The sequence below is a fragment of the Anguilla anguilla genome, chromosome 3 (assembly GCF_013347855.1).
Source record: "Anguilla anguilla isolate fAngAng1 chromosome 3, fAngAng1.pri, whole genome shotgun sequence".
In the NCBI taxonomy this organism is placed as follows: domain Eukaryota; kingdom Metazoa; phylum Chordata; class Actinopteri; order Anguilliformes; family Anguillidae; genus Anguilla; species Anguilla anguilla.
In genome coordinates this window covers 23894682-23922416 of record NC_049203.1, presented here as the reverse complement: position 1 = coordinate 23922416, position 27735 = coordinate 23894682, and the positions used below count along the sequence as shown (strand labels likewise).

General features: G+C 38.5%; 1 protein-coding gene across 1 annotated transcript in view; it reads right to left on the bottom strand.

Moving 5' to 3' along the window:
* Positions 1-27735, bottom strand: part of LOC118223386 (dachshund homolog 1-like) — a 102408-nt gene that overhangs the window by 20398 nt on the left and 54275 nt on the right. The window contains exons 3-6 of the mRNA XM_035409820.1: positions 21876-22025; positions 4969-5141; positions 2838-2973; positions 1418-1552 (exon numbers count right to left, since the gene is read on the bottom strand). Coding sequence (XP_035265711.1) covers positions 1418-1552; positions 2838-2973; positions 4969-5141; positions 21876-22025 — 594 coding nt within the window. The remainder of the gene's footprint in view (positions 1-1417; positions 1553-2837; positions 2974-4968; positions 5142-21875; positions 22026-27735) is intronic.

Genomic DNA, 27735 nt, shown 5'->3' with positions numbered 1-27735 from the left:
AGTCATCCTGGATTTCCACTTAAAGGTCCAGTTATGCTAACAAGAACCACATAGGATTATATAGTTAACAATAAGGTTATATAATAAATCAATCAGAGACAGCCAAAAAATTAGGTGTGTCAAAATGAACTGTTCGAAACATTGTTAGGAAGAGAGAATGCTAAGCTAAGCAATAGCAAATGACCTGGTAGACTACAGAAGACCAGTGCAGTGGATGACCAAAATACTTTCAACTGTGAAGAAAAACCCCTTTTCAACTGACGAACAGATCAAGATGAAAACCACTGGCAAGTCTCAAGAACAGAAGTGCCAGTTTATTTTGATAAAAAGAACATTAAAAAACTGTAGAGTTACGAAACTCTTATGGACAGATGAAATGAATATTATCCTGTACCAAAGTGAAAAATAGAAAAGTGTGGAGATGGAAAGGAGATAGTGTGATAGCTTGGGCATGTATGGCCATCACTGGAACTGGCTCACTTACTTAATCAGTTACCAGTCCTCAATACAACTGAGCATGCGTTTCACTTGCTTAAGAGAAAACTGAAGGCAAAAATCCCCCGAAACATCTAGGAACCAAAGATGGCTGCAATGCAGTTGGTCGCAGATTTCAGGCAGCCTTCAAATGCAAAGGTTTTTCCACCAAGTACTAAATATGATGCCTTTATTTAAGATTATGAGTAAAATATTAGTACCACAAAAGTAGTAGGCTAACTTTTACCCAAAATGTGATGAAAGTAAGTAGGCTAGTCCTGCCCAGGATGTATTCCTGCCTCTCGCCTAATGCATGCTGGGATAGGCTCCAGCACACCCCGTGACCCTGACCAGGAATAAGTTGGTATAGATAATGAATGCATATTGTACTTTTGAACACATTAATTAAATTGCCCTACTAATTGCAGCTCACTTTAAAATATCCCATCACTTACGATATGTCTTATGACATACCTTGGTATCATCCCAAGCTTACTTTGAAGCTCGCCCCATGTATGCATTTCTAGGCTCATAGTTTTCAGTTTCAACAGCACACATAGGCTTAATTATTTTTGACGTTAACTTGACATGTTTTTGCTTTTGAGAATTTAAGAAACGTAGCCTTTTTGTTCACAGTTATACACTAGCTATTATTATGCTGCTAATGCATATAATGCTAGAAAATGAGTATTTTCACTTGCTTACAGAACTTCCAGTTTATGCCAGCTTTCATTGTTTAATCTGTACAGTATACCTGTTCATTCAAGCAAAAAATGTTGCTCATGCTTGCACTGTCAGAATTCCCACATCTAATCTACTTAGACTTCTAAAATTGCAACTAAACAACATTGCTAATTGTCCAGACGAAATAGCCATGTTAGATATTTAAACTGAATTGAGTTCCCTCTGTAATGTTTATAGGAGTGTGTGAAAAGGGTCTGACCTCTTTCGGTGTGTGGCTTTTTGACCTCGTGTCCCATTTCGTGAGTTGCGAGGTCTCCCTCCTTCGGGCACGGCAGTGTGCTTGATGACAGGCCTAGGGTGACCTGAGACAAGGACAGCCCATTCTGGTGCAAGGCTGAAAGTCAAGACACGTCATATGAGGGTGAGGAGTTGGGTGACCACCCGTCCAAAATTTCAAGTTGCGGTCCCAAAATGTTGCACATTTGTCACGCATTTCAATGATCATGGGGGGAAATTAAGTTCATAATACAATTATAGTTCCCATAATGCTTCGCTCTAGTTACGCTATAAATTCTGTCATTGAGAAGCAATGTGATTGATTTAAAAAATATCAAGCGCAGCCTTGATCAATTAGTTCATATAGAGAAGAAGACAGCAGAAAGTTTAGCTAAATAGAAGAACATCCCAATAAAAAAATGTTCATTTTATAAAAGACTGAGAGAATGAACACTCTTGGTTCACATCTGTTTCAGGTGACCCCCAGAAAGCAGAGAGCAGGGATTTCTGCTAGTCACAAAACATGTACAACAAAGGAATGCTAATGCTAGCATGACAAGCTTTTTCTCAAAACCAAAAGACAGCAACACAGACAAAGTCACAACAGCGGGGTGACCAGTGTCTACAATAGCATTTCCTGCCTAAGATACATTTTTCTACTCTACATAGGTTATTAAATTTAATTCATGTCATTACAGTAACCTAAGTTAAACTTTACATACCGACAATTTACAGCAGGTTAATAAAACATGCGTGTTGCATGTACCATCTAATATTAAATCATTTAAATAATAAAGTATAGCCTATTTACTATGTTTCTCCGCCACTCCCATGTTTCTCACATTGTCCCGCAGAAGCAGTTCCACTGTCCTGTGAATAAATAGTTACAGCCTGGTCACCCTAGTGAGGAGATGCCCAAATAGAAGATTCCTAAGGAGAATATTTCACATATATCTGAGAACTGAATGTAGCTCAGTACTTGTATTATATATAGTCTTTTTGGTTATTCTTTACACAAGGTAAATCAACCACATCTATTATTCAAAGCATTGTGCAATGCTGTATACAATAGCATAAAACACTCCCTTGCTCTCTCTTTCTTTACATTAAAGGCATTTAGCAGATGCCCTTATCCAGAGCGACATACATTGTATCCATTTATACAGCTGGATATATACTGAAGCAATGCAGGTTAAGCGCCTTGCTCAAGGGTACAACAGCAGTGTCCTACCAGGGAATCGAACCTGCGACCTTTAGGTTACAAGACCAACTCCTTATCCATTAAAATACACTGCCGCCCTCCCTCTCTCTCTCTCCCTCTCTCACTTTCTATTGATAAACAGCTATGACAGAAGGAGAACTAGTGTTTCCTTCTTCTGTATAGGTAAGAATGGGAAACTTACGTATCCTGTCACAGGAGCTTTCTGTGTGTGCTGGAGAGCTGGTCATACTGCTGCTCTGGTGAGAAGATGCATGGCTCCTTGGTCTTCTCCCATCCTCAAGAGAGGGTGCCGGAGAGGGGCTATCTGGAACACGTTCCTTATATCCAAATCGAAAGAGCTTTTAGCACTCAATAGACACAAACCTTCATCTATCCTGAGTCTGAACAAATTTCTGTTAAGCTATGTTATGGGCAACATAGTGTCATGATTAGAATTTACACAACTGTTTTATTTTACTTATTTCTTTAAAAAGAAAAAAGATTTCCATTTTATATTCATTCTAGGTCACATGATATATATTTTAATGAGAAATGTATAGCCATTCCATAGTATACATAGTGAAGTCTGTAAGTATTTGAACAACAACACCAATTTAGTTTATGGGGCCTGTACTCCAGCACACTGGATTTGAAATAAACCAATGAATATGAAGAGAAATGCAGACTGCCTGCTTTAATTTATTTAATTTCAAATGTCATAATATTTAGTACTTGCTTGCAAATCCTTTGCATTCAATGAAGTCTGCCACCCATAGACATCAACAGATGCTGGGTATCTTCCCTGGCGACTTGCTGCCAGGCCTGTACTATACTACCTTCCTCAGTTCCTGTTTGATTTGGTGACTTTTTGCCTTCAATCTTCAGCAAGTGAAACACATGTTCAGGGTCAGGTGATTGATTTGGCCAGGGAAGAACATTCCTCTTTCTGGCCATGAAAAACTCCTTGGTTGCTTTAGCAGGTGCTTTTGGGGTCATTGTCCTGCTGCAAGGTACAGTAAAGCACCATCCAATGAGTTTTGAGGCCTTTGGTTGAATGTTGCAGTCCACTGCAGAATTTATCATACTGCTGCCGTCAGCAGTCAGCAGCCTCATCATCAATAAAGACAAGTGAGCCAGTTCCAGTGGCAGCCATACATGCAGAAATATAACACTACCTCCACCATGTTTCACAGATGAGGTGGTATACTTAAGATCTTAAGCAGTTCCTTTCTTTCTAAACACTTTCTTCTTTCCATCACTTTGATAAATGTAAATCCTCATCTTATCAGTCCATAAGATTTTATTCCAGAACTCTACAGTTTTTCTTTTCTACTTTTTAGCAACCGCTAACCTGGCTGTTCTGGTCTTAAGGCTTACCAGTGGTTTGCATCTTGTGGTGAACATTCTTAGTTTTTTTTTTTTTTGGATCAATATTTGAAAAGCGTTTTTCTTTACAACTGAAATTATTCTTTGGCCATCCACAACAGTGGTCTTGCATTGTCTACCAGGTCGTTTGCTATTGCTTAGCTCACTAGGTGTTCTTGCTTCTTAAGAATGTCCTAAACATTTAATTTTGACAAGCCCAATATTTTGGCTGTCTGTGACCGATTATTCTCATTTTTCATCCTCATGATTGCATAATTACTGGCATTGACAATTATTCGGTCCTCATGTTGAGAAAACAGAAACAAACTCCAAATGCAAATGACAGACTTAAATGAACTCTAGATTTTTCGTTAGCTTATAGGCATACAAACAAATGAGGCAATGACACACAGCTATTCAAGAAAAAGCTGAGCTGGCAATTGTCTGATTATTTATGGGAGTTTCAGGCCTTTTATACATAGTTCCCCTACGTATAAAAAGGGCTGCAATTCGTACATGGTTCACCCAATATGGATGTAAATAACCTCAAATTACTGATGAAAGTGCACAATTCTAGATCCAATATGCTGGGGTACAGAGACAAAACAACTAAAATGTTGCTGCTGTCCAAATACTTACAGACTGCACAATAAATATACGAAATTGACAAGCTCATGTTGCAATTACATAACATTTTTTACATTTTGTTTTTAATACTGCAAAATTAGTCGCTGCAAAACCTTCCATTTGTGTTAAAAATAAAACACTAATATACGCCCTTTGTTAAGTTCCTTTGAAAAATAATCTAAAATGAATGCTTATATTAAGTGAATTCTATAAAAAATGGTAATTTACTTTGATTTAATATTGAAAAGGCTCTTAATTATCAGGATGAATGGAGACAAGTAATATATGTCCACATCACAGAATCTGTTGTACTTAGCAAAATGAATGTCTCTGTATGATACCTTTATAACGGAGGTCACCATTCGGGAGGGCACACTCTGGACCTGAGCAGCTGCAGCCATATTTGCAATGGTGCTGAGGTGGTTCATCTGACTCATTGCCATGGTGACAGATGCAGGAGGTAGGCTGACTGGAATTAGGGGGTGGGGCATCATCATAAATGGAAGTTCTAGACCTTTAAAAAAATGAGATTGGTTTGTATAAACACCACAGGCCAACATATTTAGCAACTGATAACACAGGGTCAAACAAAAGGGTTCTGATAATGAGTACATTAGGTGTAATGTCAACATCATCCATCAACAATGAATGGCTTAAATGTATCACTTAATAATATAATGTGGAAATCTATATAAATTAAATCAATTGAATATGCAAACAATATACTTCATCATTATATATAATGGCAGTTAAATAATATTCTAAAATGGCTGTCACTTCAGATGAGTGATACTAACAGCAACATTTATTGCCTTATACATTTTATTATGAGGCAATGGAAGTTATTAAGAAGTTAATATTAAATAACTCAAAGACGAATGTTCACAAAGTCTTAATGGTGTATCAATTAATTTATAAAATAATATAATTCACATTATGCAGATGTGTTCATGATAAATAGGGATTATGCTTTAAACAGCCGTGTTGAAATGAGATAATTACAAAAGCAATTATCCAGATGATTACAGATCAATGAGTATACTGCATAACCAGCAGACTGTTAGGGCCACAGGTCTGACCACATGAAGGACCACAGGAATAAACCCATTCTTCACAATAGTATTTTTGGTTCTTTATGCTCCAAAACTTATCACATCCTAACTAACACATAATGCACTCGCAAATAGAAAAAAATATAACTGTTGTATCTACTAAAGTTATCACTGAGGCATGGCATATTTGCTTCCTACAAAGGAAGTTCACCCCCTTCTCCTAAACCATGCCCACACCATGAACTGTGCTGTATCGAAACAGACTGTGGCCATTTTGGTCTCTGCAGTTTGAGAATTTAAACAAACACCGAAAAAGAAAACTCCACTCTGCCTCAATTGACTGATTGAATTCCCTTGTCAATATTTCCTGGCTGGCAAAGAGGGAAACAATTCAACTCCTTCGACCAAACAACCAATGGACACATGGCAAAGGGAATTACAGGCTTCTGGAAATAATTATGTCCTGAAGAAATGGAATGCAAGCTTATTCTCCACAGAAGAAAACACCTATTTTCCATAAGAAAGATGCCATGTGGGTTAACAGAGGAGAACCATCCCATGTCATTAATAAGGATAGGAGATGAAAAATCAGTGGGAACATAGTGATGCCTTATGGCTGACTCTTTTGTAGGACAGGGAAATCTGAATCAATCACTGTTCCCATGACTGGACTCAATTAAAAGTTGCACAAAATCTTTACTGATCAGAGAAAAATAGCAAGCGACAATGCGACTATGTATGTGTGTGAACCCTCACCAAATCACACTGAACACAAAATGACAAACAAAAGATGGACTGACTGATATACTACCTTGGGGTGAGGAACAAAAAGATTCTGAAAAATGGCTTTCCTTTATCTACCATCGGCATTAATGCTTGCTGTTTGCAATATGCCATATATTGTAAAAGGTGACTCCAGAGTTATACACAACAATCCAAGTGGACATAGTTAATCTTGTCTTTATGGGTAAGAATTAACAACTTGACACACAAAATATGTGTTTGCTCTAAAAGTAGGTATACCACACTATGCCATTTGCGAAAAAATGTTGTGTAATCCGCAATAGCACTGAACCACATTGCATTAGCATGTGTTATATTCCTGCTTTATTGATTAATTGCAAGTTTAAATCTGAACTACATGGGCTAATATTATTACAGGCTGTGAAATGTATATTCTGCCTCATGTGTTGAAATATGCCAACCAGTTTTTATGATTAAGTGTTTTAGACTTCCATGTTTGAAACAGAAACAGACTCCTAATCACAGACTCCTAATTTCAACATTTTTGGTAGAAATCGTATGTGCATTTGAGAAGCTAATTCTCATATGTAAAAAAAAAAAAAAGCGTTAACTGTGGATGAAACTGAAAAAACAAAAACAAAAAAAAAAACAGTCAATACACATGACTAAGATTGTATTAAGAAAAGGTCATTGAACACAACTGCCGGAACTCCCAGAATAAATGAACTGTATCCATGGAGGCTGTGTAGGCAGAGGACATGGCAAAAAGGGTGAAGTAGATTGACTCACCCTAATTACCATACCCATAGAGGTTTGTGATGCACTGTTACAGAAGACAACCATGAGTTTTTATTGAAGGCCGTGGTGGCCATAAAGAAACTAAATAAACACAGTCAGGTGTCTGTAACTGTGAACACGGAGAGCCACAATTCCTGCTTTCTACAGCCGGCGGTGGCTATGGGCAGGGGTGGTCTGCCCATAGCCCAAACGTGCGTCTTGCCCACCCAATCAAAGTTTAAAGATGAATGCATAACACACAATTCCTCGCGCCCACACCCGCCAGCATCCCACCCTCCCCCCCTCTCGACAGCATCCAACAGCACCCCGCCCCCCCCCGGGTGACACCAACCCTAGTGAGGCCACTGCGCCCAAGTTGCCCACCTATTATTTTTACCAGCCAACCCTAATATAGCAGGCTAAAACCGGCCCTGCTGCTTTCTGTTTTCACCTTATTGCTCGATTTTATTCCTGCTCAAGAAACCAACTGATGTGAGTGAACTGCTGTGATTTATACTTAATCTACTTAAGTAGTCTACTTAATAATATTGTGTGCAACCACTATCCAACATTTTTTTTGAGTGTAGTAGTGTTCTATGTAGTGCTGGGCAGAGCTACTAGCTTAACTACATTTTCCAGTAGCCTACCATGTGTGTAATTTAACTATGTCCAAAATCAAGTAGAATTGTATCTGTATTGGCATAAAAGTAAAATTATTAGACCAGTCACATACCTGGACCAAGAAAACCCCCGTTTTTGGTTTAAAACACCCTTATCCTCAAATGAGAAAAGAGAGAAATTAAGCAAATGAACAAGTATGGGGGAAAAGGACTCCTTTGATCCCAGACTAAATATGAATTCATGGCGCAACAGTTCCATGCAAAGCTAAACTGGAAAAAAAGTTCATAAAAGTTTTCTCAAAATAACAGCTATCAGGGTTTCGCCTGGCAGAGCAAAAGAGCCGCCGTGCCAAGACTGGACACTTAAAAGAAGAGAGCTAATGGACTTAATTAGCCTCGGTTGGAAAACCCGTTTATGATCTAATTCTGGAAAGGCATTGGGAATAAAAGTAGTGCTATGGAACAAGTCCGAAAGCTCAAGGCAACATCTGCACTGGAGTTGAATCAAATTGGATAGGCTGTGGATAGGTTTGTAGGCTTTCAAACAATGCGTATTTGTGCTAAACACTCAGGAATAGAGAATGAGGTCTAGTAAACTAACTGAAAGAACTGACTAATCAAAGTCTATACAAATGTACATGAAAAGAACTATGCATAGCCCACTGACTTACACACAGGGGTGGAAAGAGTACTCACAATGCTTACATAGAAGTACTGCTACTTCAGAGATACCTAACCCAAGTAAAAGTAGTGATTGACAAAGTCACTCTTACTAAGTAAGAATAACGTTGTTCATTTAAAAGTCACTTAAGTATCTGAGTAAAGCTTACTTACATGATACAAAGGAAAATACAAAAAAAAAGAGAAAGGTTTTCCTGTAAAGTTCGACTCATCCTCTAGTCAGCTGAAACTATTGTGGTTTTTGTAGCAGTAGGCTATCTCACTCACTATTTTATACCTACCACAGCAAAATCCCAAAGCAATAGCAGTAGATGGGGGTCCATAATTATGCTTAAATAACATTTAAATACTCTTAAGTACTTATAAATACTTGCATTTATATAAATGCATTTTGCAATAGATCTGCATCACATGCAGCATCCTCCTAATGTTTTATGCTGAGCTCATTAAGTGTAAGACAAATTCCCTTTGGGGCAATGAGTTTCATTCATTCATTCATTCATTAGCAAGTCATTATCATTGTAAATAGAGTGCAGCTCAGCGAACCAAATTTTCAACTCTTAGGAGACAATAAGCATCCTCGTCATCAAAAACAAGCCTGAACCAGCAAAGAGGAGTGGGGGTGTTGAGATAGCATAATTAATGAATTAATAGGCCTGAGCTAGGGCCTTGTCAGATATCTAGTTTTTTATTATTACATTTGAGAAACAGACAATAATATTTTATTATTTGATCAGGAACACTTTCCCTGCTCTCCTCTCCAGAAACATCAAATTAAACATCCTTGGTACAATTAAAAGTCATGTTGCAGGTCTTATCTCTACACAAAACTGCGATGTCCTGGTTGTATTACCTTCTGGTGGGAACACAGGACATCCAAATTATTGAGCCAGAAGCCCTGTGTGGCTAAAGAATGCAAAAAGGATGCACACCGATGTCTACATAGACAAAGGTTGTAGAGGCCTAATACTTGAAATCCGTATATTTTCCAGTTTCAGTGGAAAACAACGTGGTGTGAATTGGTTGTTTTACATGGAAAAAATTTTTCCAGGCTGGATTTAACTATTTTATGGCAACAAATATCACCTCTATTGTTAGAAGCAGAAGTAAACTTTCATGTTTTTTGTACATTTTGATAAAGGTTGATCCAACGGGTTGCCCTGCCAATCAACATGTTTTGCAATTTAATTTATAATTCATATATTTGATAATAAGCAAATTAAATCAACTAAATGTATTTAACATGTTGGATAAGTAAGGGGATTTAACTGTTGACGCACTCCTGTTCGGCATACAGAGTGCTGGACATTCAGAGAGAGCTGTTTAAAACCTCTGGATTCAGAAATTAAACATATTTTCCTAAATCCTCACTTCCCCAACGACGTCATAATCAGAGCTGAGTCTGTACCTGGATACCAAGCCCAAGTACTGGTGGTAGGAGTCAAAAGAAGAAAACCTAAGGCTATTTTCTCTGTGTGACTGACACTTGTTATTTTTGGTATTCTGCTTCCGGTGCATGCTTGTGTTATGGATTTACTCTGCACCTAACAAAGCAGGATCAATAACAAACTGAAAACTGAGGCCGGCTAGAAGTGGCTAGCAAAGGTTCCACCACCACCACCAAGCTAAGCCATAGCTACCCCCATGTGACACTGCCTAACCTTGCTGCAACCTTGCTGAGGTAAATAAATACAAAAGCTAGACTAAGCAAAGATGCAAAGAAAACAAAGCAATGAAATAAAAAATGAATATGAAAGTACATGGTAAGCTACTGTCTGACTCCATTTCATACTTCATACAGGCTTCAATACCTGATTCTGATAAAGTTATATTAAACCCCTCATATTTTGAATAATAGTCTACTTTTCCTTGCTGATAGTTATTAGCTTTTACAGATTCAATATGTTTTGGTATAATTTCTCATTGTTGCTCAACTTTTGTGTTTGTTAGCAGTGTTCACATGATTCTGTATGCAAAAAAGTGACTTTCAAAACATGAAATATTTGTCAAGGGATGCCAAGTGACAACACATAATAACATGTGGAGCACATGGGAAAACATGTGCTCCATGTGTTTTGCTAAATTTTCATTAACATGAAGAGTGTGCTCCACATGTCATAATGAGGACAAAAGACATGTGATATAAATTGTTGTACACATGTGAACCATATGTAATCACACGGACATTTAATGTTTTTTGTTGTTGTAAGGGTTTACATTCTGTGATCAGTGGCCATATAAGTTTAAGTTAGCTGTCCGAGGGATTCACACACACACACACCAAAAATGATTACATATTTCATCTGGTAGGTCATGTGCTTTCATGGTTGAGATTGCCTTGTTTACATTGTCAGACACAAAAAGCTTGATGGACATAGCAACAGTAAGCATAGAGGTGGGGCTTACCGAATGGTGTGGTTGGTGTTGGGAATCAAAATATGTCCTGTCTGTCACAACTACCATGGCCGTTTTTTGATCCCAGTCCGTCATTGCATATGAATTAGAAATGTAATAAATGTATCTGAAATCCTGGGTAGATACTACAGAAAACTTTTTCTTTATTCTTTTAACTTTGCAATATCTCTTAAGTTTGTATGCTTCTGGTAACACTCTTAACAGTTGGGACAAACTGCACTCTCACTTAGGTACTCTGTATTCAAAAAAACATGCACTTCTAGCAAAACATGCACTTTTAGAAGTGTTTTTATTAAGCACGATGCAAGGGGTCCATCCCACACACAGAAAACTCTCACATGGTGTGAATTCAACCTTAAACCCTTAAAGCCCAACGGCCATGAAATTAGATGCGGGGCGTCTAACAATAACATTGTCTAAAATTATTGCTTTTATCGGTCATTGATTCAAGGTGCGGGGCTAGAACCCGTATACTGATGTAAGGCTTAGACTTTGCACTTTGATGCAAAAAAAAATAAAAAATAGACTCAATCAGTAAACCCACAAGAGATAACAAAAGAAATAACAAAGCAGCCCCCCCCTGCCAAAGGAAGGCTGAAATTGACACCCCAGTTTGATGATTATAATATTTTATAATCAAAACATGTCCGCAACAAGACAAACGGCTGCTAATCCTTCTCTACTGAGATTTATGCGAACATTATTCCAGTGCTGAGTAAAGAACCTAAAAGTAAGCTCTTACCTAGAAAAACTGGCCCTCTCGATGATCTAACCATTCTGCCCCTAGCCCTTTCTGGAAACCCCAATATATGTTGCACATGACATTCTTCGAGATAATTTCCGCAGCTTTTGAAATTAGTTTATGGCCTCCTTTTAGCTGAAATTATGAGATAGATATATGTTGTATTGCATAAACAGCAACTCACAGGAGGGTGTTTTTGCAGAACACACAAGATACAGCTTTGCACGCGTAATATTCTTTGGCTCAATATGTTTTAGTGTGAAAATGCCACAGCAATAAAATTGAGCAAATTGACTGATGGAATGTCCCAATACCCTCCCCGTACACTCCCATCTATGATGTGACTGTTTAACAGCACTTAAATGATTGAAGTTGGTAACTAAACTAAATGTTTGAGCCTTGAATAAGCTGAAGGATATAAAACAGAACCTAGTTCAGTCTATATTTAAGAGATTGATTAGGTAGTTATATTGTATAACCACCCATCATAAAAACGATAAAAACAAAAAAATGCTGTCCAGTTGACGAGGCAGCAATAAACATTAGCTGCATAGCTGTTCTGGCTTCAGCTTTAGAACTCCACCGACAGACGCTGTTTACCAACTGTTTCAGAAAGTGGCACAAAACCAAAACAACTATGTTATATTGCGCTGACCAAGAAGATAAAAAAAGACTTGAACAAAAGAAGAAGACCATTTCTGCCATTAAACAAGAACACTTCATGACAATACACATCATGTTATATTGCAACTTTTTATCACAGAGACCAACAAAAATATTTAAAGAAATCAATGACGAACATGTCTGAACACACAAAAGCTTTGTTTAGGACTCCCACACTTACGTGAGTCAAAGATATTTCTTATGTCTATCAGACTCCGGTGGACTAACTTCCCAATATTTAACTAAATTTCACATACTGTGTTTACACAGCGGTTTGAATTTTGAAATTTACGTGAATGTTAGATCTGTTCTTCAGGAATGTGATCCTGGTACAAACTCAATTTTGACCGGATAGTGTCTAACATCGTTTTTCTAACATTTTTCGCCTGCTCTGTGAAATGGTCGACTGCAAGGCATGTATCTTAAGCTTGTAATGGGTCATAAATGCAAAGTGAACTGTGAAACAGGGTTTAGACCCAAATACAATTCCTACATATTACTGACATACAATACATATTTAACGGTACTTGAAGGCACTCCTACAGAATTTTCAACAAAAACATATTACAAATTAAAATGTAAAATCATTTGACAAATCCATCTTCAACACCTCACTCATTCCTACATACTTAAGGGGCACCCTATGATGACATGATATGTATGAACACCAAGAAAAATTAAATTGTTAATTTTAGTTATCAGCTAGCCTTGCATAGCAGGCTTATACCTCGCTATGTTAAGCCTTGACAAAGCCTTGACAAAGCACTAGTTGCAATAATTGCCAACCATTGGTTTACATTCATTCAATGAAGGTGGGCTTAAGGTGAATAGCCGTGACTCAGACAAACTATGAGACAAATGTTTCGCAGAGAACCTCCTTCTAAGAATCTGACCAAGGTCTAAGCTGGGACATCCCTGGTTTGCCTATTGCCGGGGGCGTCGTAGTGGGGGGAAAAGTGGGACTGACTACCCAGGGCCCGAATGGGGGGAGGGCCCTTGAAAAGCCTGGAATGGTGCGTGAGAGACATGGATCAAGAGAGGAAGGGGGCCCACAGAGACTGCTTATGTATAGGGCCCAGGATTTTGTGCTACACACCTGCCTATTGCTGCTACAAATGGTGAGAGGTTAGGCAAGAGTTCATTCTTAATTCCTAGACTAGCTCTTGACTATCAGTGAAACTTTTCTAAAACAGACTAAGGATTTGATAAATGGCTAAATCTTCAGCAATTACAGGACATACAAAGTTACTGTAACAAAAATAATATGCTTATGATCCATAAGTAACATTTATTTCAAATTTACACCAAGTGACACTGTCTCTTCAAATTGTCTCCTATCATTGCTCCAAAGGTCACACAATTATGCTTGTAAATTCAACCTGACAGAGACTAGCAAAAGAGGGACAGTCAGAAGTATGCATCATCACCCAGTCAAACATCTCAAAATGGATTCCTTCAATTAAGGAAAAAAAGTAGTCAGATACTGATTAGGATAGACATGACAACTGGTCATTTAATTTTTAAGCTGTGCATCTGCCATAGAGAGTTAACCAAATTAGACAGCGGTAAGCTACAACAGTACCATTGCTGATGATAACATACTATGCCCTCGTCAATTCAAATAACACAGACAGAAAAGTGTTTTCCCTTGATGTGGATCATATATATATATATATATATATATATATATATATATAAACTATTCTCATATTCTCATATTGTGAGATACATTTCTGTGATGTACATGGTTGTGTACAGTACAATGTAAGTTCATACATCCGTACTTACGCTTATGCAGTCTTATGTCGATACTTGTCTATCAATGACAACTGAATTAGTATGACCAACTGAACACAATGCATTTAAATTATAACCAATTTATCTTTGAAATTATGCTAAATGAACAAGGCTTGCCTGTTGTCATCAGTCGACTGCAGTTGCAATTGTCTAATAGAATTAGTCTCAATTCATATGCCTGGGAGACCCCTCGTCTTGTCAAAACCCAGTCTACTCCAGCTCTGTCCATTGTGACTCAGTATTGCTTTATAATTCATTACAACAGAAATTTAATTTTCAGCGCAAACAAATCAGGAAAAATGTACCCCTTAGACACTATATGTTACTTCTTTGATGGACTGTGTACGTTTACTGAGACTACATACATACATATATATATATATGTGTGTGTGTGTGTGTGTGTGTGTGTGTGTGTGTAAGCTCATTGAGGAAAAAAGCAGGAACATCATAAAATACCTAAATTAAACGTCCTAAATAAATGACATGTAACCTGAGGTTCAATCAACATCTCTCCTTAACTATGATTACCAATAAAATTCAGACACTTTTCCAACAGTTTGGCAGGTTCAGCAGTCATCAAACTCAAATTTTCAAAAAATATGCTGTTGAAAGACACTTTTGGCAATTATTCCAAAGGAAAATTTTGATTGAAACCAGGCCTGTGCCTGAATATTTCCAACAGAATCAATTATAAACACACACACAACCACGTATAAACAAATACAGACACAAATCCACACCCACAAACACACACACACATGTATTTGTTCACGTTTTATTTTTGGCACCAAATTCATTTGAATAAAAAATGTGTTTACATATTTGTTTAATAAATAGGTTTGGTTGCTTTCTGTAGTATATTGCTACAGAGCCCTGGTCCTTGCTGATTGCTTTCCCTACAAACCGACGGTGACGAGAGAAGAGTATCATCAAAGGGAATAAAGCCTTTTAAACACCGTCCACACGCAGCACTGGGTAGCACCAGCTCTGACAAAGAGAGGCCCTCATTGGTTCTGACCGTCCGCAGAGAGGGCTTTATTATTAGAAAGGACATAAACAGACTAATTAAATCACAGCAGTCAGGCTGAGATGACAGCTGGTGCACTGTGTGACCAAACAGATCCCAATCAACAAGCAAGCGACACAGCTCGAACCTGCAGGGCCTGTTTTCACTTTTTTTACACCGGAAAAAGTGCGACATGTGACAAATACAGTACGCCATTTCACTGCAGTGGACGTACAGGAGAGAAGGATTCTGGGTATTCCATGTTGAACCGCTCATTATGTCTGCATGCTGCCTTGTTTTAATTTATAAGCACAATCGCTGCAGATCATGCCATTCCTTGTACATTTTTCAAAGCATACAGATTCTGATAAAAAGATTTTTAAAAAAAACAAGAAAGATGATAGAGAACATCACAGGTTTAGTTGTAAATCGTACTGGGCCCGTGGCTCTTATCATTCACATGTTTTATCACAGAGAATAGCATGTTTGTAGAGATCAGGGCCATCTTGTGGTAGGGTTGTCTGAATGAACAACACAATAAAAAGGCAGTTTAGCAGTACACAAGCTGTTATTTATTATCAGCAGGGTTCCAAGTACAAAGTGAGCTAAAATAACATCAGGCTTGCTCGGTCGCATATAAATAATGGCTAAATGAGCACACATCTGGAGCTAGCTAGTCATAGCAAGGCTAGCTATAGCTTGTGTCAAGCATTATCCCCCATTACTGAACAGCGGGAGCCACAGACTAAGCTACCATGCCTCTTACAGGAAGGAATGAAATTTGTCCTCATGCAAAAATGTACTTAAGTGAATGTAATTGCCAGTGATGGAATCCAGAATGTATGTTCATTACAATGTGAGTACCCATGCTTTTGAGGTGGTCCAGGGGGTGCGGCTTCAAATCCCAGATGTTGTCTTTACCCATGAGCAACATGGTCTTTCTTAATTACGTAAATGAATATATAAATAAATAAATAACAACTATAAAAATACGTGCTCAAAATAAAATAAACCAGACAGTTGAAATTGCAGCTCAGGGCTGTCAAAACATTCACTGTTTATGGCAACCTGTCTATTTCTTTCCTCAATCACTTACACTCTTTGTATGGATCCCCTCCTGAATGATGGGGAGTTTTCAGAACCTTTATTCTCTGACATTTTTGTCCACCCTGATGTTTCCTCCCCCCCCCCCCCCCCCCCCCCCCCCCCCCCCCCCCCCCCCCCCCCCCCCCCCCCCCCCCCCCCCCCCCCCCCCCCCCCCCCCCCCCCCCCCCCCACCAGAAACAGGAACAATATTAACTGGCTGACTTAAAAGAAGGGTTGATTCCCAACATGAGAACACACATAATTGCCCGTAATTGCTCGAAAATGAAGATGAATGGGACAAAGAGATGAGGACCAATTAGCTCCTCTGAGCTTACAGCTGTGGACTCAATTCAGTTATCTCTCTGGTGCATCGACCTCCTATGGCAAGGGGGTCTGACAGACAAAATGGGATGACCCTGTGCACCATGCAATGACATCCTCTTTCTTTCTCTCCCTCTCTCTCTCTTCCTCTGTCGCTCCCTCTCCCTCCTGTTTTTTATACCTCCCTCGCAGCAGACACCTGGTGGAGCTTCTGCCGCAGATCTCCGTTTCTCCCCTCCTCCAAAGAAAATCGGTTTGTTACACCCTGCATCATCTGCCTGATGATACACGCAATTCCCCCATCTAATTACAAAGAGGATTTGAGCTCCATTAAAGTTTCCGTGGCACAGAATCAAGATTTGAAATGGCACCCAGTGGCCACAGAGTAAGATTTCTCTTTCTCCTTCCTCCTTTTTTTTAATCTTTTCTCAAGGTCTCACAAACACACTTTACTTCATAAAGGCATTTCTTCACCTGAAACAGAGAGGTGTCTGTAAAGATGAGATCTGTACCGTTACCAGACTTCTTTTAAGGATTCTGGTTAAGGTCAATTTAACAGTAGGCAAGTGAGCACTATTTACTAATCTCTAAGTCAGGAAATTACATCTTTTGATTTCATGAGTAGTTCCAGGAATTTTCATGAACATCCATGGAAATAACCACACTGTACACCCAGAGCGCCATCTTCTCTTGAGTACATTATTAAAATCATGGGGGGATTAAATACCAATCTATCCATTTAACTGTAGATAAAATCATGTGTTTGTCTCTCAGGCTGTTGCATGGATCAGAGTCAGTCTGAAACTCGAAATAATTGCCATTAACCTGTTATAGTTGATAAGGCTGATGCAAATGGACAAGTGTGATTGCACTGGATATTCAATTAGTGGAGAAAATGACTGTTTTTTATTTATTTACACAATGACATGAGTGATTTATCTCCAGCGCTGAACAACTGAATGGTGCATGGGCACAGTCAATGGCGCATCGCAGATGTGCACTGGGTGTGGCTGCTAGATTTTGGTATTTTTGTGACCAGAGGTGAGGAGCGCACCGCTCAAAGCATGAAAAATGGGCTGGATTAGGCTGAGTATATTATCAGTGGGTGTGTTGCAGCTAGATTCAATCATAGATTAAATTACTTATTTTTATTCCCTCAAAAAGTCGCACACTTTGCAACTTGCGTACTGTCAATTTCCATGGTCTACTTGCATACAAACTTACTGGTAACATTGACAATGGTTGTCAATTAGTCAAGAAAACACATCAGTATCTCTTGAGAATCAATATCTTTTTAAGAATACTCAAATGCATTATTGAAAAGCCAGATTTATTAAACATTGTAATTGCAAATTTGTGAATGAAAATATCTGAAAAATGACTATTCTCAATTCAGATTATTATTACAATTCTATTCTAGGGATAACCAGGAAACAAGACACATCCATTACCTTAATGTTTTTTTTTTCATTTGGTTTTGCACAAATCCAGAAATCTGCTGACATATCTAACATGTTTATGAAACAAAACTACTCCCCTTAAAAAAAGAATAATTTAAGTCGCAATGATTTGATGAAGAGATGAGATGTTCTTCCGAGGAGCATGGATAGAGATCGCAATGTTAGCCCTCCTTATTGCATGCATGTTCTGTCTGCCACCCTGTCACACAAGAGTGCTTGACATAAACAAGATTGCAGCGGTATCCGGCAATCAATATCAGGATGGCTTCAGCACCCAACGTCATTTGTCTCCGCATCTATCCTTTGACCAGACCGAGCATTCAGTCAAACTCATAAATCTGGGGCGATTTAAATCCAGGAACGGGCAGCAGCTCACTTTAATGATTTATTTTGAGCGTTTCTGGGAGCGAGAGATTTGTCCAAATGCGGTGACGGGGTCACCTTCAAACGCCTGCTCGCGCATCTTCGGCCCGTTCATCTCCATGCCAACAAGCTCCTCATCTGCTCGAGCAAATATAATATTCAAAGAGCCCGAGCGATTGTGGATGAGTGAGGGAAGCATTGCTGCTGTGTACTTAACCCAGAGTGCTAATGCCTTCATTTCCGCACTTTCACTCACTGTTTTAACAGCATAATCACATGGATGGGAGGCCATGTTTTTGACCACATGATCTGGTCCTCGGGCCTTTGGATTGCTAAATCTCTGTATAGACCTTGCTTTCAAAATATAAGGCGCCAAACACTTCCAGAAATTCCAACTTTTCCACACTTTCAGGACCTTTGATGTTATGGAGCAAGTATGGGATGGAACGTGTTTACAATTTTACATTACAGTATATTTGCAAGGTGAAGCAGTAAAAAATGCAACATAATTCCAGAGAAAAGATGAGATAAATGGCATATATTCAACATGCTCATATTTCCATATTCTTCCAGTCAGCTTAACTTTCATTTGTTATCCACTGCCACACCTATGTAGATTCAGTCAGGATACAAAATAAGTTGTTTGAATTTCATATGTGAACTTTAGGATTTCAATATTGTCAGTGCATTTCCAGTTAAAAGGATTTCAGATGAAGTATCATTATTATCTATTTGTATGTAATGTTTTGGTGGGTTAAGAATGAATCTGGAAAGAACAACAATACACATCCAGCTGTCTTGTATCACTCAGAAGAAAGGATTCCAAAAGGCTCCTCTGTGTCTCCACAGGGGAACCCTATCTAGTTCAAGGGTTCTTTGTCAGGCAAAACTATTCAATCTGGCAGCTTTCACACTTTTCACACATACCATAGGGGGTTCCATAAGGAACTAAAATGTATAGAAGATATTCAGTGACTTCATTAAATGCAATCGCTGCAGTGGCTCATTGTGAAATTTAATACGTATTTGCATTTGATTTTTACATAATGATGTGCATTTATCACATTATAATTAAAAACAAAAAGCAGATTGCATTGTATTTCATTGCATGTTCTGTCAATAACACTCGTACTGAAATACAACACGGGGTGCATTTTCTTTCAACGTCAGTTCTCGTGACAAGGCTAAATGTAATATACACCATCGAATTTTGCTCTGTGACCACTGGGTGCTGAACAGAATGTGACACAATTCAAAGCAATCCTCATCATTGTATTTATTGAACTGCAGAGTGGTCTTTCATTGCTGTTCAACGTCAGTGTGTGATTTTCATGACAAAATGAAATGCAATACACAAAGGTAGGCCCAAACCAGTGGCAGAACGGGTGGAGGGGTATTCGAGATCGAGATTGTGATGCTGGACCGGGAGGTGGGGGTGGGGGTGGGGGGTTTGTAGTACACCTGCCTCCTGAACACTGTTTCTGATCTGTCGGACAGGGTTCTTCCGTCATTAATGGTAGAGGTCTTCCTTGGCCTAAGAGACCCATTGCATTTACAGAGCACACCAATGCACCTCCTTTTAGACCAGCAGATCACAGTTGCTGAATCACTGAACTCAGGGAAAAAAGAGAGCATTGGTGAACTCTGTAAATGCAATGGGCCTGGTTCAGTATTGATGGTGCTTGACCCACTGTCTTTTCTTCTTGTTAGCAGCATATAGCTAGGGCTTTTTCACAGATCCACATCCTTTCAGACCAGCAGATCATAGGTGCCATTTCACTGTATTCAGAAGAACCTCTCTAGTTGCATTGAGTTATTCCTGTATTTGTGGTGCAGTTTTACTATGATCTCTCTTGTCAGACAACACAAGATATTTGTCCACTACCTCTTGATCTTCCTGGTCTGCTCCTGTTAACATTACTGCCCATCAGCTGGAGTGTGTACTGAACACTGCACCTGGAAATCTTAAGCTTCTTTGCAATTTCTCACTGCGAGTAACCTTCTTGCCACAATGTTTACTTGTCCCTGCACACCTAAGCCTAACTCCTTCTTCTTTGCCATTTCTTGCAACTTTAGTGCCTATTTTACTTGCACTACAGGCTAAAGGTAGTTGGCTACCTGGGGTTAAAATAAATAAATAAATAAATAAATAAATAACTTAAGGTAGATGAGATTTAACTTAATTTAATTACCCCTGCACCTCCCTCCCAGATCTCCACCTCCCACGTAGCAAAATGATTGGACAGACTTTCCATAATTAATTTAATTGTAATCAAAGCCAAAGGAGGCTATTTTAAGAGTAATGTTGTGTCTGAGATGTTCACTTGTTAAATAAAGGTAAAACAGACAGAAAAAAAGTGATACAAATTGGAACAAGACGCCATAGCGTCATGTTCTTGTTGTCTCCATTATTCATGGTGATTAATCGTGACAAGTGAATTAATACTAACACACTAGTAATAGATGGCATAGGTAACTCAAGATGATATCATGCTGATATAATTCCACCAAATTATTTTGACTACATTATTTGACTTTGCTATTAATACAGTTATTAAAAAGGTTATTAGTAGTATTTCCATCCTTGCATAAAGACGATGACAAAAACTAATCATACATTAATAAATACGTGTACATCAAATAAATAATGAGGATAGTTTAATTCATTTAATTAGCTCTTAAATGAGCTTGTCTTTGCCCATATTTGTGCTCTTTCTGACACCTATGTCATTACATGAATTATCAGTAGTCAATGGGGGGGGGGGGGGCATTGGGTCAAATTCCATGCGGCACCCAGTGGTCACAGAGCGAAATGCAATGCACGCTGAAAAACAATACACCCCGGATTGTATTTCAGTATGAGTGCTATTGACAGAGCACGCAATGGAATAAAATGTAATATGCGTTTTGTTTTTAATTATGGTGTGCTAAATGCGTATCATATTTGCGTGAAGGAAATGCAAATACGTATTACATTTCACTATGCACCATTGTAGGGATTGTATTTCATTATTGTATTTAATTCATGAATTCACTGAAAAACTCCCCTATGGAGATAGGTCAAAGAACCTTTTTTTTTCTGAGAGTGTATGTACTGAGCAGATGAAAGTAGATAGAATTCAATGCACTATACAACGCTACCCACATATGATTTACACTATCATGCTCACCTGTGAGACTACACTATAAATGAACATTCTGATATGTGATTCACAGACTTGGCGAATATCCAATGGAGATGAAATGTCATCTTTGGGAGCACTGTTAGTGCGTGAGCAGTTCTATTTTCTCCGCAAGACAGAATCTGAGCTATTGCTTTGTTTCTGTTTTTCTGACAAAACTGAATTTGAAAGTTTCTTTTTTTTTAATGACAAAATGCTTTGGCCCAGGGACAATCAGATGTGGTTTCAAGTGTATGACATTTCAAGCTTTGTTAGAGGGTGTAAAGAATATACAGTTAAGGTGTAGGGGGGTAGGGGTGTTTTGTTTGGGGTGGGTGGGGGGTGGGGGGGGGTACTCACCCACGCTGCAGCCGTAGTCCCCGTTCTCGTCGGCTCCGTGCTGGTTACTGCTGCCATGGTAGTTTCCCATGACTTCCAGCTTGATCTTCTTTACCTTCATGGCCTCGACAAGGGCGGCATTTGTCGCAGCTGCTGCTGCAGCCGCTGCAGCTGAGAGAGAGAGAGAGAGAGAGAGAGAGAGGCTGGTTAAATAGGCAAGCATTTATGTACAGTGAGCTTCGTAGTGTTTAGCTCAGACATATTTTTTCTTAATTTGGCTCTGTGCGCCACAATTTTAGATTAGTAACCAAAAAATATGTATATGGTTGAAGTGCACTTTCTCACTCTCCCTTTTATTCAAGGGAATTTTTATACATATATAGTGGTATATAGTGAGCTTGGGACAAAAACATTTTTTTTCTTGATATGGCTCTGTACTCCACAATTTTACATTTGTAATGAAACAATTGACATGTGGTTAAAGTGCAAATACATAGCCACCCATTCCAGTGCACAAGAATGTTTGGGACATTAATGTTTTGTAAATGAAAGTGGTCACATTTAGTACTTTGCGTGTAATGACGTGCTTGATGTCTGTGACCCACAGGCATCACCAGCTGCTGAGTATCTGTTAGGAACATCCTTAAAAACAAAGAGAGCTCTAGTGAGCTCAGAAAACAGAAAGAGTCTGGAAGCCAAGGAAGACCTCTACAGTTGATGACCAAATAATTCTCACCATAATTTAAAAAAAAACACCCAAACAGCTGTCCAATAGTTCAGAAACACTCTTCAGGAGGTAGGTGTTAATGTGTCAGTGACTAATGTCCACAGAATGCACACACAGATATACAGAGATATGCATATATATACATATATGTGTGTGTGTGTGTGTGTGTGTGTGTGTGAGAGAGAGAGAGAGAGAAAAAGAGAGAGAGACGGTATTTTGTGTTGCTGTAGATTTGTGTTCCCAAGCCTGAAGCAAAGGTAATACAACCCAATAAAGCTGTTAAAAGCTCTAAGACATTTAGTAGAAATGATCGTTGTGGTTATTAACATGATACATTGCAGTGTATACATTTTCATGAGTTTCTGAAAGTAGCCTGAGGAGAAACACCGTAACACCAAAAAAATAAAAAATCTAAACGTGCATATCTGTTTTAATAATTGGTAAATAAAGTATGCAAGACATGGCTTATTTCCTACATCATGAACAACTGTGTTTCTATACATTTTAGTTTATCTGTCAATGTAGAATCAATTCTATTGGTGACAGAGAAACCTACGTGAATTTACAAATTACCACTGTTTTACACAGTCTTTGTGCTCGTGTGTAGATTTGTCCAGTTGTATGTGTGTTTGCATGTATCACAATGGCAATGCATTGCTCATCACAATAAAAAGCTAGAGAGACAAATTTTGATTACATATTTTGAGCATACATCGCATTTAAGTACAGCCCATAAAAGACATTTCTCTAGTCAAAGCTCATCTCAAAAATGCGCTAGTTTTTGCACAAAGGGCATCAAATTTCCAACTCTCACCTTTGATGGCCATGATAGGGTTGCTCTTTTGTATTTGATTAAGTTAAAAGGGCAGCTATAGGGCATCGGAAAAAGCACAAAAGTGTAATTTTCCATTCTCCAGCTAAGACTTAGAAGACTACGGCGTTTCAGCTTTTAAAAAAGGCAAATGAAGGCAAATGTCTGTGTTAAATAAAGAAAAAGAAAAGTTGTTCATATCTAACTCTAGGTTTACTTCTGGCTAAACTCTCTCTCTAGCAGACGTCACCGACGTGTCACAGGAGGATGAGGGTGTTAGAGCACTAATGCCAGGATTGATGTATCCGCAGAAAAACTGCACCTCAAGTCAGCAAACCAGTCAGCACCCTCTGGCCTTTAGAACAAGTGTTTTTTTTTGTTTTTTTTCCCCCAAAAGTACCTCTCATCTAACCGCATGGATTTAATGAACAGTCAGATTTTATAATATTACTATTATTATCATCATCATCATCAACACAGAATCCAGACAGAGCATCACACACAATACATGATGTTCAAGGCTTGACCGTTTTTTTTTTTGTTTTTTTTTTTTCACCATTTGTTTCTGTTAAATCTTTTTAAAAGTGTAATCTACTCTTGTCGGGATTCACTGAGCCAGAGGAGGGTTAAGAATCTGTTCTCAAATTGGACCTACAAGGGCATGTAAATAGTTGTATGACTTTTTTTAAGTCATCATAAACATTATGGGAAAAACCTGGTTTAATTAACAAAATTAACTAAATATTTTCTTCACTTTGCAAGATAATACTCACCCCACTGTTATAAGAAATATTTAGTAAACATTGCAGGCTCTACTGTCTTAATCATTGATCACTGTAATGGCATACAGATAGTCACAAGTTTATCCTACAAATGCACTGAATCATTCTCTTTTATGCACTTAAACACCATTGGAAAATACTTGTGTGAGTCATTTCATTTCTTGAGGGTTTTTAGTTCCATTTTGAGCTCTACTTACCAAGGTTAAAAAAAATGTTACCTTTCACACATTAATCTGTGACTGCCATAAAAGCTATTAGACCTGCATGTCACAAGACACCCTCTGACTCATAAATATCGCATCACTTCATGTATGTTTCACTGACATGACTCAAGTGCAGCTATTAGCTGTGTGCACTGTAACTAGCCAGTGCACAGAGAGCAACATATTGAACATGTGGACATGGAATGAAGCACATTCTGTACCTGAAATTAATGTATGGTTGGCTTTTCAAATTACACAGGGCTTTCTTTTCAAGAAAGCCATACTTATCAGTACTCTTACTTACTGGGGCCAAAAAAAAGAATAGCCGGGTCATAGTGTATATGGGTGCGGATCTGTGCATATAGTAAATGCTATGGTAATATCAGCCTGGAATTCTCTAACATTTCGTAACCTGCAATCAACAATGTCCTGACAATGTTATAAAAATGTGTTGTCAGAACGTTACAGGAACATTTCTGAGAAAAAACATTTTGCAACCAGCCAACAACAACATCCTCACAATATTTTAAAACACCTTGCAGTCAGCATGTTCTATCCTTGTTAACATGTAATATGACAGGGACATTCCTGGAAAAACCATTTTGTAACCTTCCATCAACAACATCCTGACAACATTCTAAAAATGTTGTAGTCAGAACATGCCATCTTTGTTGAATGAAGTCCATTCAAAAATATGAATTTACCCTGGCCAAATTATATTTTGGACAGTACTTAAAAAAAAAAAAAATGTCTTCACACTGAACTAATTATTCTCCAGGGACATTTTTTTCCGTTTAGCCCAACATAAGATATACATTTTTTTCTTCATTTTTATTCCCATTCATTCACATTTTTGTACCCACCTACATTTGTGTCTCTGGTGGCAAAAAGCCCCATAGTCAAGCATGGCAGCTCTATGGCAGGCTTCATGTGCCAGTGAGCAGCTCCCATAGGAATCCCTGGAACCGGTAAGTGGAAGTAGTCTCCAGTTCTTATGTATACTGTATCTCCATGCCTTGGACAGAGTCAGTGTGACTGGCGGCTACTGTCAGTGTGCCTGTCTGCTGCCTGTGCACGCCGGAACTAGACATAACAGTCTCCCACTGTTATATCCGTTTGCAGTGACAGAATTATTCAAATTTTGAGAAGTTAGCCTGATTTATTATAAGTTAGCATTTTGTCTCTCCCATGTAATGTCAATTCATCATCAGAGTTTTGAAATTTTGAGGTCTCATTCAGATGGAATAAAGTGTACAGCCATGGAAGTGAAAAAAAAAAAAAAAGCATGCCTGTCTTAAAATGACCAACAGAACGAGATTTCTTGTGTCAGGATCCGTTGGATTTAAATTGAGTTTATGTTTGTGCAAATACAGTATACGTTTTTAATGCTAATTATTAGGGGGTGGCCACAACATAATAAGTCGTAACATAGCTTTACCCAAATCAGTATTTGAGAAGGCTGTGAAATTCCATTGGAATGGCATCGAGAGTGGCAGCAAAAAAAAGTAAATAAGGGTTGCCAAAGTAAGACAGCCTGGATACTAAGACATATTTTTAGGCCTAATAGATCACGTAATAATCTGCATCAGCCTGCAGTGCATTTGTTGCATTCATAGTAACAATCATGTTAACAAGAAAAGCCAAATTTGCTTTTTGACTATTTCCCTATTTTTCCACGATATGATTGCATTTTTAAATTGAATCTACACTGTTTCACCTTTGAAGTACATTCACCATAATGTCTGCACAATGTTATTTATTTATTTATTTATTTATTTATTTTCAAAAGCCTTGACCAACACATCAATATCACAGGACAAAAAAGGCCTTTCTCCAGTTCTGTTGAGGATGATCAACTTGTTTTTTTTTCCCCCTAGTCTTTTCTTTATGTCGAGCTAAACTGAGCTACAGTCTCTGTTCTTCGCGGTCCCCTCTGGCCTTTCGGTTCCTATTTCCACAAAGACACTGATAGCATGACCTCTGGCGCACATGGAAGCTGAGGGAAAGTGATTCTGCCTCCCCTAGTTGAAAGCACTAGCCTCGCGTCTGTGAGGCCCCATTGTTCCTGATTGCTTACACTACAGCTTCTTTTGAATTTCAAACGCAACCCCAAAACTCACTTTTTGTTACAAACACTGGCATCTGGTATATGGACGAAGCAAGAGAGGAGCAGGAGATGAGAACCCCATGATAACGAGAAGTGAACTTGTGTTCCTGAACACCAAATCAGTTTAGCGAAAAGTGTATTTAGGCACGGCGATACTCGATTTCCACTCGACATGCTGCGAAATGTGCAAATTGGTCAAAAACATTTGAAGGCAGCGATATTACAAATACCCAATTAAACGGTATAATCAGCCTTGTGGAAAAGGATTCAAACATTCAAACTAATTGTTAAAATAACAGTTAATGTAAGTTGATGCAATATCTGCTACAGCACATTATTAAGATGCAACTGAGAGCTAATACAATGACCAGGCCATTTCCCAGTATAGACTTAAAGCCGTGACTGTGTAACCTGCTACAGCTAGAGAGCAAACGCATTAGCTGGAATACGACATGCTTCAGGCTAAATTACAGCACAAATGGTTGCTGCTGGTACTTTCTGAGCTAATGGCCTACATCACTATGGCCTAATCGGGATAATTAAAATTGACTCCAGGCCTAATGCAACATACAGTGATATAAACTGCTGGGTAACCGTTTCACTCTGATGCATTCTCCTTTTATTATTTTTTAAAATGTATTTTATTATTATTATTATTATTATTATTATTATTATTATTATTATTATTTTCTGGGCAATTATTTAAAAAAAATAATAATTCCAGTCATACTATCATTTCTACACACAATGGAAACCACATTCCAAACCTGAATGGAAATCTCAAGCTTTTTATAGATTTTACTAGGTGTTGAATGTAAGATATTCTAACTGGCTTTGATAGTGTTTGTTATTCATCAAATTGTTCAGTGGAAAATCTACTCTGACAGAGTACCTTTTTCCACTAATAGAGAGGACAAGTGGCCAAACTGGGTTCATTTTTACTCTGAGCCACAGGACTTGCAGTTCATTTAGCACTTATTTGTTTCATTGAAGCAGTTTATTACACTTAAACTCACCGCACATGGTTTCTTGAGTCTGAGGTCATATTTCCATACATTTAGGCATTTCGTGTATACTGCTGGAATCCGTTGAGGTTAAGTACTCTGCTCAGAAGTACAACGGCAGTGTTCCAGCTGGGAATCTAACCCGCCACCATTAAGCCAGAAGCCCAGTCCTAACCAGATGCCACACTGTCGCCCAGGAAGCTGGCTGTTGTGACTGGAGGTAACTTGAGAGGCCTAACGAACCCAG